Below are 19,296 nucleotides of genomic sequence, written 5' to 3' on the forward strand. Positions count from 1 at the left end.
ATCACTGCAAAATGCAAGGACCATTTGGATCATACTCCTCTTTTGTTACGTATGTTGAGTTCACCTTCAAGTATTTGATCTTTAAGCTTTATTTGATGTTAGTGGTATCAAAGATTGCTTTTAAGATTAAGTAAACAAATCTTTTTAAAAATGCCTGTGCCTCTACAGTGGCTCAAAATGCAAGTTTAGAAGTTCACTGTTCAATATACAAAACACTTTGTCTTTTTGGCACTTATGACAGAAGATGAGTCATTTTGTTCACATACACCATACCTTCTTTGGAAGGCTCTTCGCTGGGCAACAGAAAAAGCTGAGCTGTCTCTACTGCCTCATGGTTGTTCCAGATGGATTAGGTGCAGCCTTTGGGAGGAATGGGAGACTTCTCTTCCCTGAGAGCAGCTGAACATGTTCAGCTGCACAGTTGTGGGGAGCAGGCAGCCTATCCTCCCCCACCAGTCCCACACACTGTACCTGTGTAGCATGCAAAGAGTAGAAAGGTCTGTCTAGAGTGTGCTGTAAGCCAAGATAACACTAAAAATTGCCTGTCTAAAAGCAAGATGGGACAGAGAGAAAGATTCATTTGCAAAGACACAAAAGCACAATTCTTATTTTTATTCTGCTGCACCAAACACTTCTGAGTTCCTCTATTTACAGTATTTATTCTATGTTTGTATAAGACTTCACATGAAAGATTCAGAGCTGGTTTGAGAGTTTTCTGGTATGCTCATCTATGGAGAAGGTGCAGACCACTTGACCTCAAAACTTAGGAAACAGTGTGAAAAGATCCTGCTTCTCCAAATTTCATTCTGGTTTGTGATTGGGAGTTCAGGCAGTTGACAGTTTGTTCAAATATAGATTTACTGGTAACCAGAAGAATGGCAGCATATGAAAAAATCCACAGCTATTAAGGGAGTGGCCTTTCTTATTTCTCTCTCTGGGAGCAAGGAACGTAAGGTGATGGAAGAGGTTGGGAACTGTCAATTTTTATCAAAGCCCCTTTGCTGCTGGGATCAATCCTCAATGCAGAGCTCATTCTAATTGGCAATTGAGTTCTGGATAAGGAACAAAACCAGGACATTTCTCTTTTTCTTCAATGGCAATGATTCCAGTCACCCTTTCAAAGGGAATAGTGCTGGAATTTTTCTTATGTAGAGAAAAATGTACGAATATCATGCAATGATCAGAGTTTAAGTGAAAGGCTAAATGTCTGAGGTCCCAAGAAAACTTGATATCCACGGACTACAGAAAGTTGTTGGGCTTTCAGATGAACTATAGCAAGCAGTAAAGGCATCTACTCTGCACTGTGAAGTGACATATGGGTTTTGTTCTACTGGCTGTTCCCTTCTGAACTGGATTTGGGAGGAGACGATTTATGTATAAAATTGCTATTATTTCCTTTCTTCCTTTTCTCCTCCTCTTAACCTCACTGAAGACAGTTGGTGTTTATTTCCATGTAAGTCTGAAGCCAGGAAAGGATGTAAATCAGAATAAATTTGACATTGCGTAATAAGGAGAATATTCAGCATTTTTAGCTTTTAAAAATAGCATTTAAGATATAATTTCTATTGTCATCCTCTCCTACAGGATTCTGGAGTTGTAATAAGCCATGCAAGGAAGAGACAGTACTCCAAGATCTTTTCAAAGTAAGTTTCCATGAGGCAGAACAGTTAACTAAGCCTTCATTGTATACATGGAAGAATAGATGCAAATTTTGCATTAATAATTGCTGTCTTTCCAAATATAGAGGGTATCTTTTAGGTTGTGGGGTTTGGGTTTTTCTGTATTTAAAATAAACACAGAGAACAGTGTGTCAAAAAAACCCTAAACCCTGAAATACATACTGCAAAAGCAACATGTACAGGACAAATGGAGAGTACAGATACTTCTACTTTTTGCATCAAGACATCTACTACAAATACAGTACAGATAAACCTTTTATTCTAAAATTTAGTATGTTCTTTTTGATCCAAACAGAAACAATCCTTATCTTTCTTCACTCAGTAATTAATCCAGTCTTAACTTTGTAGAAGTTGTACTGTAAACAAAAAATAAGCATGTCATGTTTTCAGTGTTAAATAGCACTGGAAGAGAAAGAACAGCAAACATCTCCCAGCCAGCGCAGACATTCTGACTTCCAGATTACAGTACATTGCTTTGCTTCCTCCAAATCCTGTTTACATGAGCAAGGTCAGGGGATGGAACATTAAAGAGCCTCTACAGTGATTTCCTGCTGCTGTCAGTAAAAACTACAGACACCATCAACTTTCCCTTGTTCCCAACAGCTTATCAGGGACTGGAGGTTACCAATGTATTGCCTTACAGAATTGAAAAAACTCAAGCTCCCTCAAGACTAAAACTAAAATTGGAGGATGAAACAGGAGGAAACAGTCCCAAAAGGAAACAAAACTTCCAATTTTTCCTTTTCAATAGTTCAGAAATTAAGCTTAAGTTGCTTGAAACACAAAGAAGAAGGGGTGGGAGAGAGGCAGTAATGCTTTCAGTCTTCAGTGAAACAGAAAGGAGAAAGAAACACCACCCCCAGACCCCAAACCTTGACTCCAATTCAGTGAACATTTTCAGAGTGCAAAAGGCTAGAATATGCATGATTTCTAGTAACTGCAACATATTAAGAGTCTTACCATAGGAGAAGTCAGGGCATTGCACAAATACTAGTTACCTAAGCATCCATGGCTCATTTGTACACTGGTTTCAGGAATACACGGGAGAAGTGAATAAATGAATCATCAAATTCAAAGCTATTTCCTAACCATAATAATATACAGGAGGTTCTTAATGCTTTTGTAATTGTAGCCCAAAAGAAAGCAACTCCATATGAAGATCACATTGAAGTTTTTTTCCACTGACACAACGACCACATTCCCTTCACTAAGTTTAAAAAGGCATTTGCATCAGCGTAAATTTGAGATGAAAAAAGGTTTTTTCATCATGTTCAGGAAGATTTGGCCTTAGAACTAAGCTAGAACACAAGCTGAAAAGATAAGCTGTTTACAATTCAGGTAGTTCAATAATTTAATTGTTTTCTAGCAAAATCTCTACGAGAACATTCGTATCTGCATATCTTAGCTTAATCTTTGAAGCAAGAAAATACAACTAAATTTAAAAAAAAAACATGTAAGCAGGCATTTCAAGTGGGGAAGCTGTGATGAATTGTTGGTTTTGATGAAGCAAGAAATTAAAATTCCTTAAAAAGAGGAGGAGGAGTGGGAGGAAGAGATAATACCAGTAATTTTTTCATACAGCTACAGTTCAAAAATATAAATGGACTGCTAAGAAAATATCTAAACATATATTTTAAATTCATAATAAAGAATCAAGAGTGTTAAATTTTTAAATACTTGTTTTACAAGTCTTCTCCAGGCAGACTATTGTAAAGAATAGATGACAGTGATACTTCACTGCACCTTAAATGTATGGAGTTGTGCGTCCTGTTTTGGTCTTCTTCATCCCAGATAGACATTGTCATCCTGGAGCAAGTCCAGTGGAGGGTGAACAAGATGGTGAAGGGGCAGGAACACACGATATACAAGCAGAGGCAGATAACCAGGTTTGTTCAGCCTCAAGGAAGAAAGGATACATGGAGATCTTGCTGCCATCCCAAATATCTAATGGGTGGATAGAAACAAGACAGATATAGATACTTATTAGAGGACCACTGTGAATTACAGGTAACAGACATGTTGGAAAATAGGATATTCTAGCTACATATTATGAAAAAAAAAATATTGTCATCAATCAAACACTAGAGCAAGGTGCCCAGAAAGATGGTGGAATCTCCATTCTTGCACATTATTAACATATGAACTGGACAAGGCTTTTAAGAACTTGATCCAAGTTGTCCTTGCTTCAAGGGAAAGGTTAGATGAAAGGACTCCAGGCATCCCTCTCAATCTGTACTACTCTATCATTTTCATTAACAAATCTTTACTGAAGGGAAGAAAAGTAATACCTTTTTGCTCTGTCACAAGTCATCTTAGGGGCAGTAATAGCATATTTCCCATAAAGCGGTAGGACAGAACATAATTCCAGCTGAAGAAAAGATTCTCAGTAAGAAGAGCACTTTCTCTTATTTCCTGGATTGAGACGAGATTGAGATGTATGGACATTTGCCCGCTTACTGGCAGAAATTTTGATAGCTATTCAATGAAACATTGCAAGGTTTTGCATAGGCTTCCAATCTTCCTGAAGACATCTCAGGGAGCTCAACAAAGAACCTACAAAAGCTTCAGTGTTGTTACTTATTCCAGAGAAACTGGGAGTCTTTAAATACTTCGAGACTATGATCTAATAAAGGCTGTCTCTCTCTTCTTCAGTAGAAAAATTAAATATGTTGATTAGCTATTTCCAGTGGTCTAGAGACTTGCCAATGTATTTTTAAGACCCTGCTGCATTACATGCATGATAAATACATTGAACAAGAACCCCTAAAGATATTTAAGTGCAGAGTGCATTTTTCTCACTGCAAATATTAGAAGGGCAGAAGAACTCCTTAAGCTAGAGCAAAACACTTCAAAAAGAATAAGTAGGTATAGACAGAACATTTATAAATTAACCTGTCAACCTGATCAAAGGCTTTTAGTCATTTGAACAGTGTTCTTTTAGTAGAAGTAGGACCAAAAAGCCATAAACAGCTTTAAAATGGGTCTTGGCATGTTTGCTGGGAAAAAAAAACCTGCAGAATGATTGCCTTTGATAATCAGTAGAAAAAGAGCAACCCACTGGGGTTGGAATCAGAGAGAGGCATGAATTAGGGAAGATGGTGAATTAGACTACCATCTGGCAACCTCAAGTTAGAGAAGGATTAAAAAAAATACACAAATAATGCACAAAAGCAATATCATTCAAGTGAGGACAAACTGTATCAAGAGGAAATCTGGCAGTGAAGGTGTGATTGGACAAAATCCAGCATCTCTCCTTCCCCCTTGTTTCTTATGAAGAACACATCAAGCCTCTATAGATGGGGCCTCCATACATCAGGAAAATTGAACCAGCTTCAGATGAAAAGGTCCAAGTCACTGAGATCCAGAACCCTTTAGAAACAAGACACAGAGGTCTAGATGGCTGGTCTGATTAAGAAACAGGTGATTATTCCACAAACAGCAGACACTGGTAATGCAGCAGACAGACATTGGACAGAAAGATGACACTAAAAGATGAGTTGGCATTAGAAAGCAGGGAGGACCACGTAGGTTGGCAAAGTTGGAGAAAGTGTTAATGACTATGGGAGAGGAAGGATACTAGTGGCAAGGAAAACATGCAAATGATTCCTGAATTTGTGTCAATAGTGGTGTGGAACAGGACAGTTGTCTTTAAGGCTGCAGTCCATGTAACAAAGATACAGAAATATTTCTAGATGGAAAAAGATGCAGACGGTGATGTTGAAATGAAGAAAGGTGAGAATCAATGATGAACAGTAGATTAAGATATTGGGAAAAAAAAAAGGTAATGATTATTGACACAGTCAAAAGCATTTAGAAGCAACATTTTTATAATGAAGATTGTAAAGCCAGATAGACAGCAGTCAAAGCAATGTATCTATATAATAATAATGGCCAGTCTTCGCGAGCGAAGATTTGGGAAAGGTCATTAACCCTTCGAGCCTGCGCAGTGGATTTTTTAGGTGAGACACAGCGTGCGCTGAACTGAGCCCACCCTTTAATCCTGAGGTTCATCTGCCGGGGCCGAGCAAGCTTGGACAGTGGCAGTGAGGGTCTCAGAACGTAGGTTTGTTTAGAGTGACCTTCTCTTAGATGGATTGCCTCACAGGGCTAACGAGCTCCATCTGCCCGGGGGGCCGGGAATTTTGGTCAACATATTCCTACAATGAGTTCTGGGCAAAGTTTTGTAAATTGCTTTCATATTAAAAGAATTAATGGAGACTAAGTAATTGACGGATTTTATATTTATGGAATAAAGAATTACAGTATAACTATACATTTGAATTCTGTGATGAGGAGTAAGTAATGAACAGAGTATTTAAAAGTGATAGGTAGTCAATAAATTATACGCACCACAATCCACTACTAGTCAAGCCTATTAGATGTCTGTAAGTCTACAAATTACTTTTGACATACGTTATCTTAAAGAACCTCATGTCCATTGTGAAAACACAACAAAACAAATGCTAATTAAAATACATTAAATTATCACTTCTCAAATATAAATTATGATTAGTTGTTTTGAAGTAAAGGTTTGTCATCAACCTCTGTATCACGAACTTAAAGAATTTTATATAGTACCTTCACAACATACCTTTCACAAAGCATTCATGACAAAACAGAACAGCAGAAACCACACCTGCTGCCTATTCATATGTATTAACCCTTCAACCACACATTCTTTTTATGGTAACTAAAATTGCTTAAGATACAGTTTATACCTTCACAGGTCCAGATTCAGAGCTAAAAGAAAAATTCTCATTTTAACCTAATTCTAGAACAGCATGTCTTTTAGATTTCATACCAGGAGAGCATATTTGTCCTCCTACGAAACCACTGCTAAAACATTGCCTTCCTTTCCTCCCACGTGCCATACCAATGTCATACGTACAGCTAACATTAGAAGGCTCTAATCATATCATTCTCTCTTAAAATGTCTTACTTTTTTTCCTCCTAGAGAACTATTAAATGCTTTAAAAGGAAAAAAATTAAAGCAGCACTTCTGGAATTGTATCAGTGAGACAGTTATTCTTTAGATTTCCCGTTATTTGCAGATAAAAACAGAGTTACAAAAAGTGTTTGAGAATAAACTACAAATTTTAACAATAATATTTAGATGTAATTAGCATGGGTTTATAAATAGAATTTCTGTCTATATGGGGTAAAATTACAGTATAACATGAAAGCTTTGCTATTACACCATCTTCTGGTTAGGCTTGGGAACTGTGACAGAAAGCTTAAGTTGAGACTTTAGGATACTGAGCTCTGAGCACTCGACAATTGTTAAAAGAAATAGATTATTCATATGGACAGAAAGAGCACATTTCTGATAACAGCTATATCATATCTTTATTTTTTCAAAGCAACTTACCAGAGTACTGAAAGATGAAGAGGTTCTAATCTCTATGACAGGTGGATCAGGTGTTTGCATATCAGTTACATCATATGTAGGGTCAACCTGTTGAAAATGAATTATGCTATTATTTCAGCATCAGCAGAGACAGGGAAATAAGAATGAAATAAAAAGTGAGCACACAGTTAACAATCCAGGTCAGTCAGTTCTCACATTCAGGTTCCTCAAGTCATCTACATCAAACAGACTGTTGACATGCTTACTTGTTGTGTCCCAACTTTGATTGCAAAAATAACTTGAAAAACACTGTTGTGGAAACCAGGTAGGAGATCACACTGAAATCTCTGATAAGTTAACTACCCAAATACAAATCAAACTCTTACTGAAAATACTGAGACAATGTCAGAGGCTGATTGATCAGACATCTCATCACAACATCTGCAATTTTGCTTTTAATATCACAGTTGGACTACTTGCTTATTGTTGGTTATAGGGCTTACTCTGTAGCTTTAGCAATATTTTACTAATATCCTTTCCTGAAAGTGAAGCATTGACAAAATATCAGATAATATAAAGTTTGAGAAAGCTTATCTTACGGTTTCACCTAAGGATCAGAATAACCTCCCTATAAAAATTTGTGCATATTTTCCCTACCATTATATTATCTAGGTGTATCACAGCCTAAGATGTTTGCCTTCACAGTATGACTTATAGAAGTACTATTCTCATTATTTTATAAACTGGCAAATTTCACAGAAAGACTAGATGACTTTCAAATTGTCAAGAAGCCTAATGTAATAACGAGAAATGAACTTTTTTCAGTTCAACTTTTTATCAGCTATCCAACAGCAGCCTTATCAGAAAGAACATTAATTCCAAACAACCTACTGAAAGTGGAAAAAAATAAACAAACCCCTCAAAACTCACACTGGCCTAGTGACAGGGTTGTATTTTAGTCACTGAAAGTTTCTTAGATACAAGGGTCATTTTATTTTGCCTTTTCAAGAGGAAGATCCTACATTTCACCTGAAGACGGTCAAAATTCTGTCTCAGCCAGAGCTGCTCCCTCAGTAACTGCTTCAGCACTATTTCCACAAGTTAGAATCCCTGATGCTAGGGTCCACACATTGGCATACAGACCTTTAGGTCAGAGACATGTTTGTTAAGTAGCTAGAATACAATCTTAAATCCAGAATTAGTAGCCAGGGAAGGAGGGCAATAACATCTTGTAGTGCCTGAAGATTTTTCATTCAGTTCATTTGGATTTCCATAAGTTACATGCAGAAATTTAGCTTAAAATTAATAGAAGCAAGATATTCCTCAGTAAGTGTAAGTGGAGGAAGAAGACAAACAAAGCTTACTAGCAAGCTAGAAGGTAAAGAAACATTTAAATACAGATATTATCAGATTATTCAAGGTGAGAGAGATTCTCACACTTTGCAGCACTTACAAATCAGAGATGACAAGCCTTCCTTAAGGGGAGATCTTAATTCTGTTTTTAAGCTTGTTCACTTTTCTGACTAGCTTTTTCTTTCCTTCAGTTTCAACAAGCCATTCTTCATTCATGAACTCTTTTTTTCTGTCTTCAGATTATATTTGCATCAATCAAGAATGAGCAGGGACTCAGGGACAATCAAGAAAACCCATACTGTTACAGGGCCATCACAAGCTGCATACTTAAAATTCTCCCTCATTTGTAGATACTAGGATCTTCTCCCTCATATACAGATATTAGGATCAAGTCCTGCTTTCTTCCAATTTTCTCAAATAGATTTGGAAGAAATAAAGGGATAAAGGAGAATGAAAGCATCTTCTCAACAGAAATATGATCAAACATAGTCTCCTCTGAATATGGTATTGATTACCACTTTATCAGTGCTAAAGCAAAGAAGAAGAGAGGAACCACAAATTTTACTTTTTTCCCCTCCATACATGACATGCCTATTGAGATTAAACAGGCAACTGTCCCAAAGAGCTTACATTTATTCAGTGCCCAGGGTCATTTGCTTCTGACATTCAGTCAGTCCTGCAATAAATATAATTAATGCATTATCAGAGTATCAATCCTACTATGAGCAGCTAAGACTAAAGTAGTTTTCTGGCATGAATCATTTGGGTGCTGAAGAGAGGACAATGCATCTGCCGGATTCTGCAGAAGAGGGATAACAGGTGCCTACCAACCACTTATCAATACTCTAATGTGGAGGAGCTACTGTAGTATTATTACTAATAGCTCTTGAAACATCCTCTTTGAGGTATCTCCTTCTTATATACGTGAAAGATATTGTAGAATGAGTTAAATGCTTTTCTTGATACAGGTTGCTAAATAAATATACGGTATTACTAAATGTGGTCTTTATGTGGAAGTGTCATATCCTGGACTTGGAATGAAAGTTCCTCTTCATATAGTTCTGCTTACTGCTTTATCAGAGATAAGAGGATGATGAGGAGCACTGTAAACACTGATTAGGGGTGCAGGAACTATCATAAATAATATTTGAAAAAATCAAATATAAAACTATTAAGCAACTAGTCAGAGCATCTAAAAAGTGTCTAAAGAAATGAGCACAAAAACATGAAGGCTGTAGATGAACTCTTCTTACAAATATTAGTGTTTAATATTGCACTAAAAATTGAGATAATGGAATTACTCTAAACATGAAAGTTTCAAATGACTTGACATTTCCTAACAAGGTGTGTAGTTAGCTGTAAAATAATCCTACCAAACATATTTGGAAAGATTTAACTTTAAGAAACAATACAGAAAAACCAGAACACTAAAAAGCAAGGTAGGGAGAACTGTCATGTATTAAAAGTTTTCAATTTAAATTTAATTTAAATTTAAATGCTTTAATTACTTGGTAGACTGATACATAAGTATTTTCATTATCACCTTTTAATATGATAATACAATTATCACATTTTGATCCATAGCACAAGAAAATATATTTGAAGGAAGGTTTCTATAAATCCTTCCATGCATTAGAAAAATGAAGTCAATAAAATTAAAAGAGGAAGTTCTCACACAAAGTATTTCCTAGGAAAGTGATGTGAAATAGTCTCTCCAAACATACCAAGAGAAAATTAGCATTGAATTTCATTAAACACCGTTTTTGTTCTTTACTGGAGCCCTCAAGCCAAGCGAGCCATATATTCTTTTTTCTACTGCCACCTAGCGTATATTTGGATTTCCTTCATCTAGGAAATGAAATTACACTGAAGATTTTTCATGGCTAGGCTTCGCGAATGAAGCGAACGAAAATCTAACTGAAGATTTTAAGATTAAAAAAAACCACCTAAATCAACAACAGCTATTTATGCTCAAGATATAAACTCCGTGTACCTTAATATTGTTCAAATCTCAAAGCTATGTTCTACCTTCCATTTATTTTAAAGAGGTCTCTAGATTATAAAAGGTAAATTATGTACAAATATGAGAAATTCATAAATAGAACTGTCACCTAATGGAATGCATTTTTTAGTATTTTTCACTAAAACTGCATTACTGTTTAAACATACTGTTTTCAAATAACTCCAAAAGATCCTTATGTCAAAGAGATACAATGACTGGGATTTATCTCAGCTAAATTTAGACATACTGCTGGACATCTATATTTGAGCTGGTCACCCAAGATTACCTCTGTGGTCAATTGAAAAAAAAAGTAGATGCCTTCAGAGAACAAGTAATTTACTTACATTTCCAAATAGTCTGAATAATTGTAATGATTATAAGCATTAAATCTCTACTTACTCAAATATTCAAGAAATCACATTGATCAGTGCAGTTGGAGAAGAGTTGTAAAGATTTATAAGTCAAGAACAGGAAATTCAACACTTCATTAAAATTCAGGCTACTGCTGGTCTGAGGAGGAGGAGTTCTTGTAAAAGTTAATTATGTGTCAAAAAAAACAGGTATGTAGAGAGAGAGAAAAAAACCAAAAAACAACAACAAAAGAAAAAAAAACAAAGTAGGGAAGGTGACTCAAATACTAATGGTTCCATGTATAGCTTGGAAGAGTGAATAAAAGTTTTGAGAAAAGGTGAAAGTACACACTAGCTCCACGTTTCTGTCACTATCCTGAAAGGCAAGACACCAGGTGATACCTGTAATTCTTAATGCCCTTGTGCAAGCTGCTTTATTCAAAACAGCATTTCCAACAGGTGATGTGGGAAAACACTGCACTGTGTCTCTGATGCCAGCCAAAGAAACCATCAAAGCATAACTCAGGGCAATGCATTATAACACATCTCAAATGTCTACATAACATTGTAGTGTCTTGTAGCAAACCTTAAATGGTCATCTATGCTTTTAAATATCCCATATCTGAACTGCCTCTTCTGCCTGCCTGTAATTCTTGCATATGTTACCAAGTCTCTTAGAAAACTGTTACTTCCATTTAGTTCTAAAGATCGATTATCTTACCCCATTCACAGAAATATGAAGAGAAAGGAAGAAAATAAAGAGAAAGGAAACAGTTCTGCATATTATCTGAGGTGTAGATACTAGGAAAAACTGTGTCATTACAATTGCTGTACTGTAGTGGAATAGATCACCAAAAAGACTGGGGAATCTCCATCTTTGTTCAAGGCCTTCTAACTAGACACAGCTGACTTTATGTACCATTAACAAGAAGAACAGACGACCTCCAAAAGCTCACTCTGACACATCTGTGATTCAATCCCTCCTTTCCCTTATATATGAGAAACATGATGAGCCACTGAAAGATGAGGGTGATATTGTGGTGGAACTGCCTAATGTCAAAATTCTGTCTATTGCCTCAACCTTAGAAAGAGGTTGAGGTATTAAAAAACTAACAAGTTTTAACCAAAGAAGGACAATTTTTTTTCCTTATCCAGAGTACAGCATAGCACAGTGGGGCTAGAATGATGCCTTTTCTCATTTACAAGAGGAAATATTTAAGACGATGGAACACCGAAAAATTTCAAGCACAGTTAGTGCCACTAAAGCATATTACTGCTGGTAGTAACCTGATGCTAGTTTTGTCCAGATAAATTATGTTTCTGTCCAGTTGGTAAGGTCTATTCTTCCTCACCATAACAAATATCCCCTTCGTAGACAGGAGAGGCAATTAAAAAAACAGGAAAAGACATACAGAGAAACAGAACTTAGTAACTTCACCTTAACTTTGTCTAAATTACTGTATTATTACATTAATTCTGAAAATTAGCTGTAAGAGAGATCCTAATCACTACTACTATAATATTTAATTTACATATATAAAAATATAGTACATTACAATAATATGAGTTTTGTGGAACTATCAGACACTGTTTTGTCTCAAGGAATATAATATACTTCAAGTTTATTTGAGAGAAAGATATTCTACTGACTGTGATGTTTTCTATTAACATCACTGACAGTGATGCTAATAGACAACTAAATACAACAACCTTATTCCTAAAATCCTGAAATCAGGCCAGAAAATAAACCACAAAGAGCCCAAAACTTTGCTATGACAAATGTCAAAGCCACAGAGCCCTTTCACTACTATGGAGCACCTATGAATAAATGCAGACATTAGGTTAAGTGAATCTGTCAAAACTAACTGATAAATAATTTCTTGACATTCAACTATCAAATTTCCCTGATGTGCCCTTTCAGTATTGACAAAGAGGTGCTTCCTAGCCTTAGTTTAACTTTAGCCTGAACTCATTAAAGCTTTTTCAGAGCTTCTCAATTACCTGGGATTAGGAATAGGAAAAAAAACCTGAAAAGCTGCTTTAGAGTACAGTCACATCTTTGCCAGGCATCTGAGCAGCAGAGGTCTGGAAACATTGACCTGAACAGAAAGCAACTGAACCCTGCAGCTATAAGCTACTGTTTACTTAGCACATGTTATAACTGGGTGCAATTTGAATGGGTCTTGAAGCAAACTGTTGATACAGCAAGAGTGGCTTAAATCTGCTGGCAAATGCTGTGATAGAGTTTGTTCTGGCACTGACCAACTATACTGAAGGCTGGTACCAGCAAACTTAACTTCATCCACTGACCTTTCAATGAATATCAAAGTCCAGCACAGAAGCTTGTTTATGAAGCTTGTCATACATGCAGTCATCCTGTTCTTGTTCTGACCAAAATGCTAAGCATTAGAAAGCTCCACATCCAACATGACAATAGAACCAGGCAAATGAGAAATCTCAGTGATGAATTCTATCACAGTTCCCCTCCTCCACCAAAGTGTTTGCCATCTTTATACTATTCATACTGCATATATTTATATTGCATACGTACCCGCCCACCAAAAAAAAAGCTCAGTATCCCCAAATGTCAATGTTTTAAAACTCTGAGCAAGAAACAAATGCCATGGCAGCAGTATCTACATTTTATATGAACACAACCAGGTAATGGTGAATTTCTATAGTCCTATGATAGTATATGACAGCAACCAAAAAGTCCCAAGATTTATCTGTGAGACACTTCTTCCACACTAGAGGCACCTGGACAAAATCAAAAAAGAGATAAAAGTACAGGTAATCACCATGCAGAAGCTAGCCAGCTCTATCAAGGACAGTCACAAGTATAGCATAAACAATGGCCTCATTGAAGGCATAGTACTTTTTACCAATCTGCTTTTAGACAATGTGACAAACAGGATTTTTCCAGATAATGAAACAGAATATTTGATATTTCACTTGGGTTCCCAAATTTCCAATACTTCCAAGGGATGCCAGTAGATGCTTTGACAGTAATGTAGTTCAAGAATGAAGTTATCATGAAATCTGACTACATAGTGACATAAAACACACTACTAACCTATAAAGTCTTTCTAAACTTTTAGATAGATATCAAGATCTTCCCATGATACCTAATGGTCTTGGAAAGAGGAACAACTAGATACAATCAAATATTTGACTTTCAGTAATAATGTCACTTTGTCCTGCTTATAATGATGTATTTTGATTAGTATTCTAAAGCTCAATGCAGATTTAGATACCTTCTGCAACACTTGCCAAGTTACTTCACAAACCAGATCGTCATCTATGTTTTTTCTAAATCAGATGTACAGACTTATATTAGAAGCATGAAAGGAATTTCAGCATAAATCTGACACCATCAGCTAGTCTAGTAAACTTAATGTGGATTCATAAATTATGGTTGCTCCCAAAGTATTATACATAACAATAAAAAGCTCTCTGGTATACATAGAACACATTTAACTATAAATGCCAGACAGTCTGTACAAAAGCTTCTGGCTTCCTATATTAGATAACTTATTGCACTCACCTCAACTGACTGAAGTTTTTGATCATGGAGATGAGGTGATCTCGGGTAAATATCAAGAAGATGAGGAGGTTCATCAATATGTGTTCTTCTAAAATTGTGTTTAAGAACTTCTTTATAATCAAAAGAATCAAAGTTGGTTTTCCATAGTAATACCTGTAAGAAGCCATCATATCAGTAACTACTAGAAGCCTATTCAGTGCTCAAAACATAACTATTGAGTGAAGTCTGTTATTACTAACAGAGCACTACATCAGAATAAGCCTGCAGTGATCACTTAGTCTGATCTCTACAACACAGGCACTTCCCCAGAGTATCTTGTACTTCAAGTCTAAAAGATGTGGTTCAGTCTATTAAAAAAAACCCAACAAACAATTCTAAAATATGTCCATAATCACAAAACAAAGGAAACTTCTGTCCCACTGGACCGAGTTATTTTTCTGACAAATCAAGTGGTCATACACCGTTAAGTTTCTGCCCCATATAAAGGCTTGCAGGTCTAATAAGAAAGTTTCAGGGCATAAGAGAAATGACAGAGTTCCACAAAACACTAAAACACCTGGTTCCAGTGTTTTAGCATCAGGAATCTGTTTTCTGAACCTTGTCCAATTATACTCTAGGTAGAAACAATATACAACAGTCACACAATGGCCGAATGCAGAAGTGAGGTCACAGAATGGAAAGGTAGTCCAAAGATGTTCTATCCATTCAGTCTTATAGATATTCCAGGAAACCAAACCATAACACGTCCTTTATTTACAGTAAACCAACAGAGTGAGTCAAGAAGTCCCACAACTATTCTCCTGGCAGACCTGGAAAAGGGTTGTGGACAGATCAGCAAAATAGGATGTTTGTGGAATACATGTGTGTATACACCAACAGAAAATGAACACCAAAGAATAAAGTTCTTATGTTTACTATAGATAAAGATATATACACTGGTAGTTACCTAACAGTGGTTAGCAATGAACATTTTAAACTTAGAAAAGTAAAAACTACACCAAAATAAGTAGCCCTCTCCCACCAAACCTTGCATAAAACAAAGGGAAAAACTTCAACAAATGCAGGAACGCCTCTTTTTAAGGTAACTAAACTTCAGACTACGAAGACTACTTTTTAAATTCAACATTTAACTAAGAACGTGCTTCCTAATGAAACTGGATCTTCATTCTCTTGCATTCAGCATGAAACCACTACATCAAACTGCTGAGAAACATGAGCCATCTTATAAATTTTTACCTACTCTCTCCATGATTCCGTGCACCACCAGCTCTACAGCATGGAACCAGGGCAGGAGAAAGGCAATGACATGACTGCACTGAACATGCCTGTTCATTCAGGGTGCCCCAAATTCAAAGGAAGTTTGAAATAAGACAGGCATTCCCAGGGCATGCTGGTATTCAACTGGGAGGCTGTGTTAGGCTTAACGCAATAGGTCCTTTCCATCATCAGAGCTCCCAAATAACTCTTCAGTTATGTGACCGAGTTTAATACATGCACTTTGTTTCCTCTCAAGTTAAGTATAATATACAAATCATCATAAAACTCAAATGAAGTACTCATGAAAGGTAAGGTCAACAATTCGGAATTACTTGGGAATCTAAGTTCCATTTTGTAATTTAAAAAAAATCTTATTAAAAACTTCAGTATGGAAAAGATTCTATTAGTGAGTGAAGAAATAAATCTCTTTCCCCGGTTCTTGGGTGTTTTTTTTTTGGTTGTTTGGGCAGTTTTTAGCTGTTTGGGGTTTTCTGTTTTGTTTGGGTTTTTTTTCCACTTGTAAAATTACTGTTGGAAGTTTGACAACATTTTCACTTTTCCAGTAACTGCAAATCTTGGCAGTGCTTCTTAATAAACACCTTGTGACAGAAAGTAATTTTTTTTTTCTTTTTCTTTGAGTGCTTTCAAGTCATTCCAGAAAAGTGTGCTACTGGAAGTAATAAGTAAAAACAAGAAACAGACTGCATTTTTTCTAATGTTACGGAAGTTTTTAATTGAAAATATTTATTATTTCAATAGCTGAAATTTATTTCAAACTCCACGAAACAGAATATAAGCATGAATCATGGTAAATTCAAAAGTTCTTAATTTCTACATCACGGCTTTCTGTATCTACATTGAGCTTTTAGCTTTTTGTAACAGGAAACAATGGAAAAGACAACTAATATTAGGGAACATTTCACACTGAAAATTTAAGCCTAGTGCTACAAAAGTTCTTTCATTTGGAAAATGTAAAGACCTGATAAAGATGATTCCAAGCTTGATATTATTTTTTTAATTGTGAGATTCATCACAGCAGATGAAGATTCATTATATGACTTGCTGTTTAATTTATCTTTTTTATTTTAAATGCTCAAACAACTCTTCCCTATGTAAAATCCATTACTTCATTGTTTCACTGAAGTAAATTAGCAAAGCTAACACAGGACTATTTTTCCCCAGTTCTAGCCAAAGTTTCCCCAGTAATATAACTTAATTCTTACAATTACAGAGTATGGACTTTAAAAGAAGCCAAAATCTAACGAAGCAGCTAGGCCTTAATACTAACTGCAACACAACTACTTTGTTGACACTGAATTGCAACACTTAAAGTATTTTTATTTTAAAATCATTCCTTTATTTTAATATTCAAAATAGAAGTGGCCAATATTGTGGTCTGCTCCTCATCATAACATCCAGTGGAAAGTCTATATAACACACTGGTAGACAGAATGCATGAGAGCACACTGTAATTACCATGTTACTGTGACATACTATATATAACTCCCATCCACTGCAACAAACATTAAGATATTCAATTTAAAGAGACAATATCACAAACCTGAGCATCTGCTCCACCTGAGGCAAATTTTTCACCACCTTTTGAAAAAGCCACAGAAAGTACAGGTCCCTGGGGAAAAAAAAAAAAGCATACAGTAAAATTACTTTATTACTGTAATCATGGTACTTTAATGCAAAGAGAAAAACATTGATGCCATTACCTACTATAACATACTTTTCAATTTTAATAAAATAAGGAACAATTTTACTGAAGTGAAATTTTTGCCAAACAATTTCATTGAAGAGTTAATATTGCACTTTTTAGTTAGATGCTGCATTACAATTACTATAATCAATACTAGGAAAATAGTGGCATTTTCATTAGATTTTATACTTCAACTCTGCAACAAAAAATTACAAAATATATATTATATTACTCAAGGCTATGTGTTTGATTCACTATCAAAAATACGGTTTGTTTTGCATAAGAGGAAAGGGAGGAAATGCCTGCCATTCTTCACCAAAGTTGTCTTCTGTAAGCTTCTCCCTCCTTAGAAAGCACTGTTTTTCAACAGACAAAAAGACTAAGTGCCAAATAACATGATTATGAAAATCAAGAGTGGATTTTTAATTAATTCAGAACATGAGCTATTACTTAACATTAAGCATGTAACATTGACAGATAAAAAGCATGGCCACAGGTAAAACCGATGCATATCCTTAACCACTTGTAATAAGGTGCATTAATACAACATCTTGCTGTCCACTAAAGTTCATCCACAAGTTGTAAGATACCAGACACAACAGCATAAACGCTACTTTCTCTTTGAAAAGATACTGAACAATTTGTTAAGATTTCCACTTAAAGGGGATTATTGTGTATACCTTGTGTCCATGGAGAGTATAAATAAGTCTTTCTTCTAAGAGGTCCAGAATCTTAAGGGTACCATCAGTAGAAGCAGTGATGAGGTAGTTACCAGAAGGATGGAATGATACACAGTTAACCCCTGCTCTGTGAACTAATTTACAGAAGACAGTATTCAAAGGCTGTAAATATCTACTAAGAAGAAATGTACACTTTATTTCTTTGCTCTTTTCTACTTCCCAAAGAACAGCCCTCTTCATTTAAGGGAAAAACAACCAAAGTGTTGGGGCATAGCAGACTCTCCAAAGTATTTGCTTAGTTCTGTTCGAAAAATTAAGAGATGCAAAGAAATAAAAAGGATTCAGATTGGATTTTTAGGGTTGCGAGACTACAAGAAGATACTTAAAATATGCCAATATGACTTGTTTGTCCACTTTCCCCAGTAAGGAATGAAATAATATACTCTTAATAAATCACATTTCATTGCAAAGAGCTCCCTTGTAAAGAAAATGAAACTAACTACATTGCTTTTACCTTTGAAATGCTGCAGTAGCTTGTTTATTCGAATATCCCACAGTTTCACTGTATGATTGGAACCTGCAGAAACTATACACGTTCCACTTGGGTTGAAATCCACAAAATTTACAAATCTAAATATAATTAATGAAAACAGATTGATTATGTGTTTCCATAGAAATATTTAGGCATGTATATATATATATAAAACCCACTATATTAACATTAAGTCGCCAAAAACTTGTGTGAAATCCACATGTATGGAAACTCAAGGCATTTCAAGTAACTGAAATAAGCGTAAGAAAACAAGATGTGCTTGATAAATCAGACTGTATAATGTGGCTTTTGTTGAAAATATAGTATAATTGACCCAACTCAAATCTTCAGAGTTTGTGCTGGAGTATAAAGTCCCTAGAAGATAGTGCTGCAAAGAGTTTGTAAGCAACAAGTAAAATAATTATGTCTAAAAACTGAATATCTAGCTATAACAATATTTTAAATTAGTAAAAAGGATGAAGGCAGCCATGAAACCAGCAAAGTACATATACAAGATATATATTCCACTGACTTGTTAATTAAAGCTCTGTTTCCAAGATGTTTAAGAAAACTGCATATAAGTAAAAGCAAGTATTTTTTATATTTAAAGAAGGCAGATCACTGAAGCTAACAGAACATTGTTTTCATCAACAAATGGAAAATTCTCCAACTTTTCTTCTTATTGAAGCACCCAATATCAAATAGCATTATTAAAATGGAGGGAAAACATGAAAACATTCCAAAAATCCAAGAATAACCCCATTTCTGCCCGGACTATTTCTTGATTGCTGGAAAACAGCTGGATAAGTGCAGCCAGTTAACCTCTTTAGAAGAACTCTATATAAAT

At 35.5% G+C, this 19,296-nt stretch overlaps 1 protein-coding gene across 2 annotated transcripts in view; it reads right to left on the reverse strand.

The window, feature by feature from the left end:
* The window catches only part of POC1B (POC1 centriolar protein B), a 50,280-nt gene that overhangs the window by 19,541 nt on the left and 11,443 nt on the right, over positions 1-19,296 (reverse strand). The window contains exons 6-11 of one of the 2 annotated variants that reach the window (XM_017804439.1): positions 18,432-18,547; positions 17,918-18,051; positions 17,094-17,162; positions 14,276-14,428; positions 7,048-7,134; positions 3,423-3,623 (exon numbers count right to left, since the gene is read on the reverse strand). In XM_017804439.1, the coding sequence (XP_017659928.1) occupies positions 3,462-3,623; positions 7,048-7,134; positions 14,276-14,428; positions 17,094-17,162; positions 17,918-18,051; positions 18,432-18,547 (721 nt within the window). In that variant the 3' untranslated portion in view covers positions 3,423-3,461. The remainder of the gene's footprint in view (positions 1-3,422; positions 3,624-7,047; positions 7,135-14,275; positions 14,429-17,093; positions 17,163-17,917; positions 18,052-18,431; positions 18,548-19,296) is intronic. The other variant, XM_017804438.1, reaches the window with a different exon arrangement.

The sequence above is a fragment of the Lepidothrix coronata genome, unplaced genomic scaffold (assembly GCF_001604755.1).
Source record: "Lepidothrix coronata isolate B3197 unplaced genomic scaffold, Lepidothrix_coronata-1.0 Scaffold9, whole genome shotgun sequence".
NCBI lineage: Eukaryota > Metazoa > Chordata > Aves > Passeriformes > Pipridae > Lepidothrix > Lepidothrix coronata.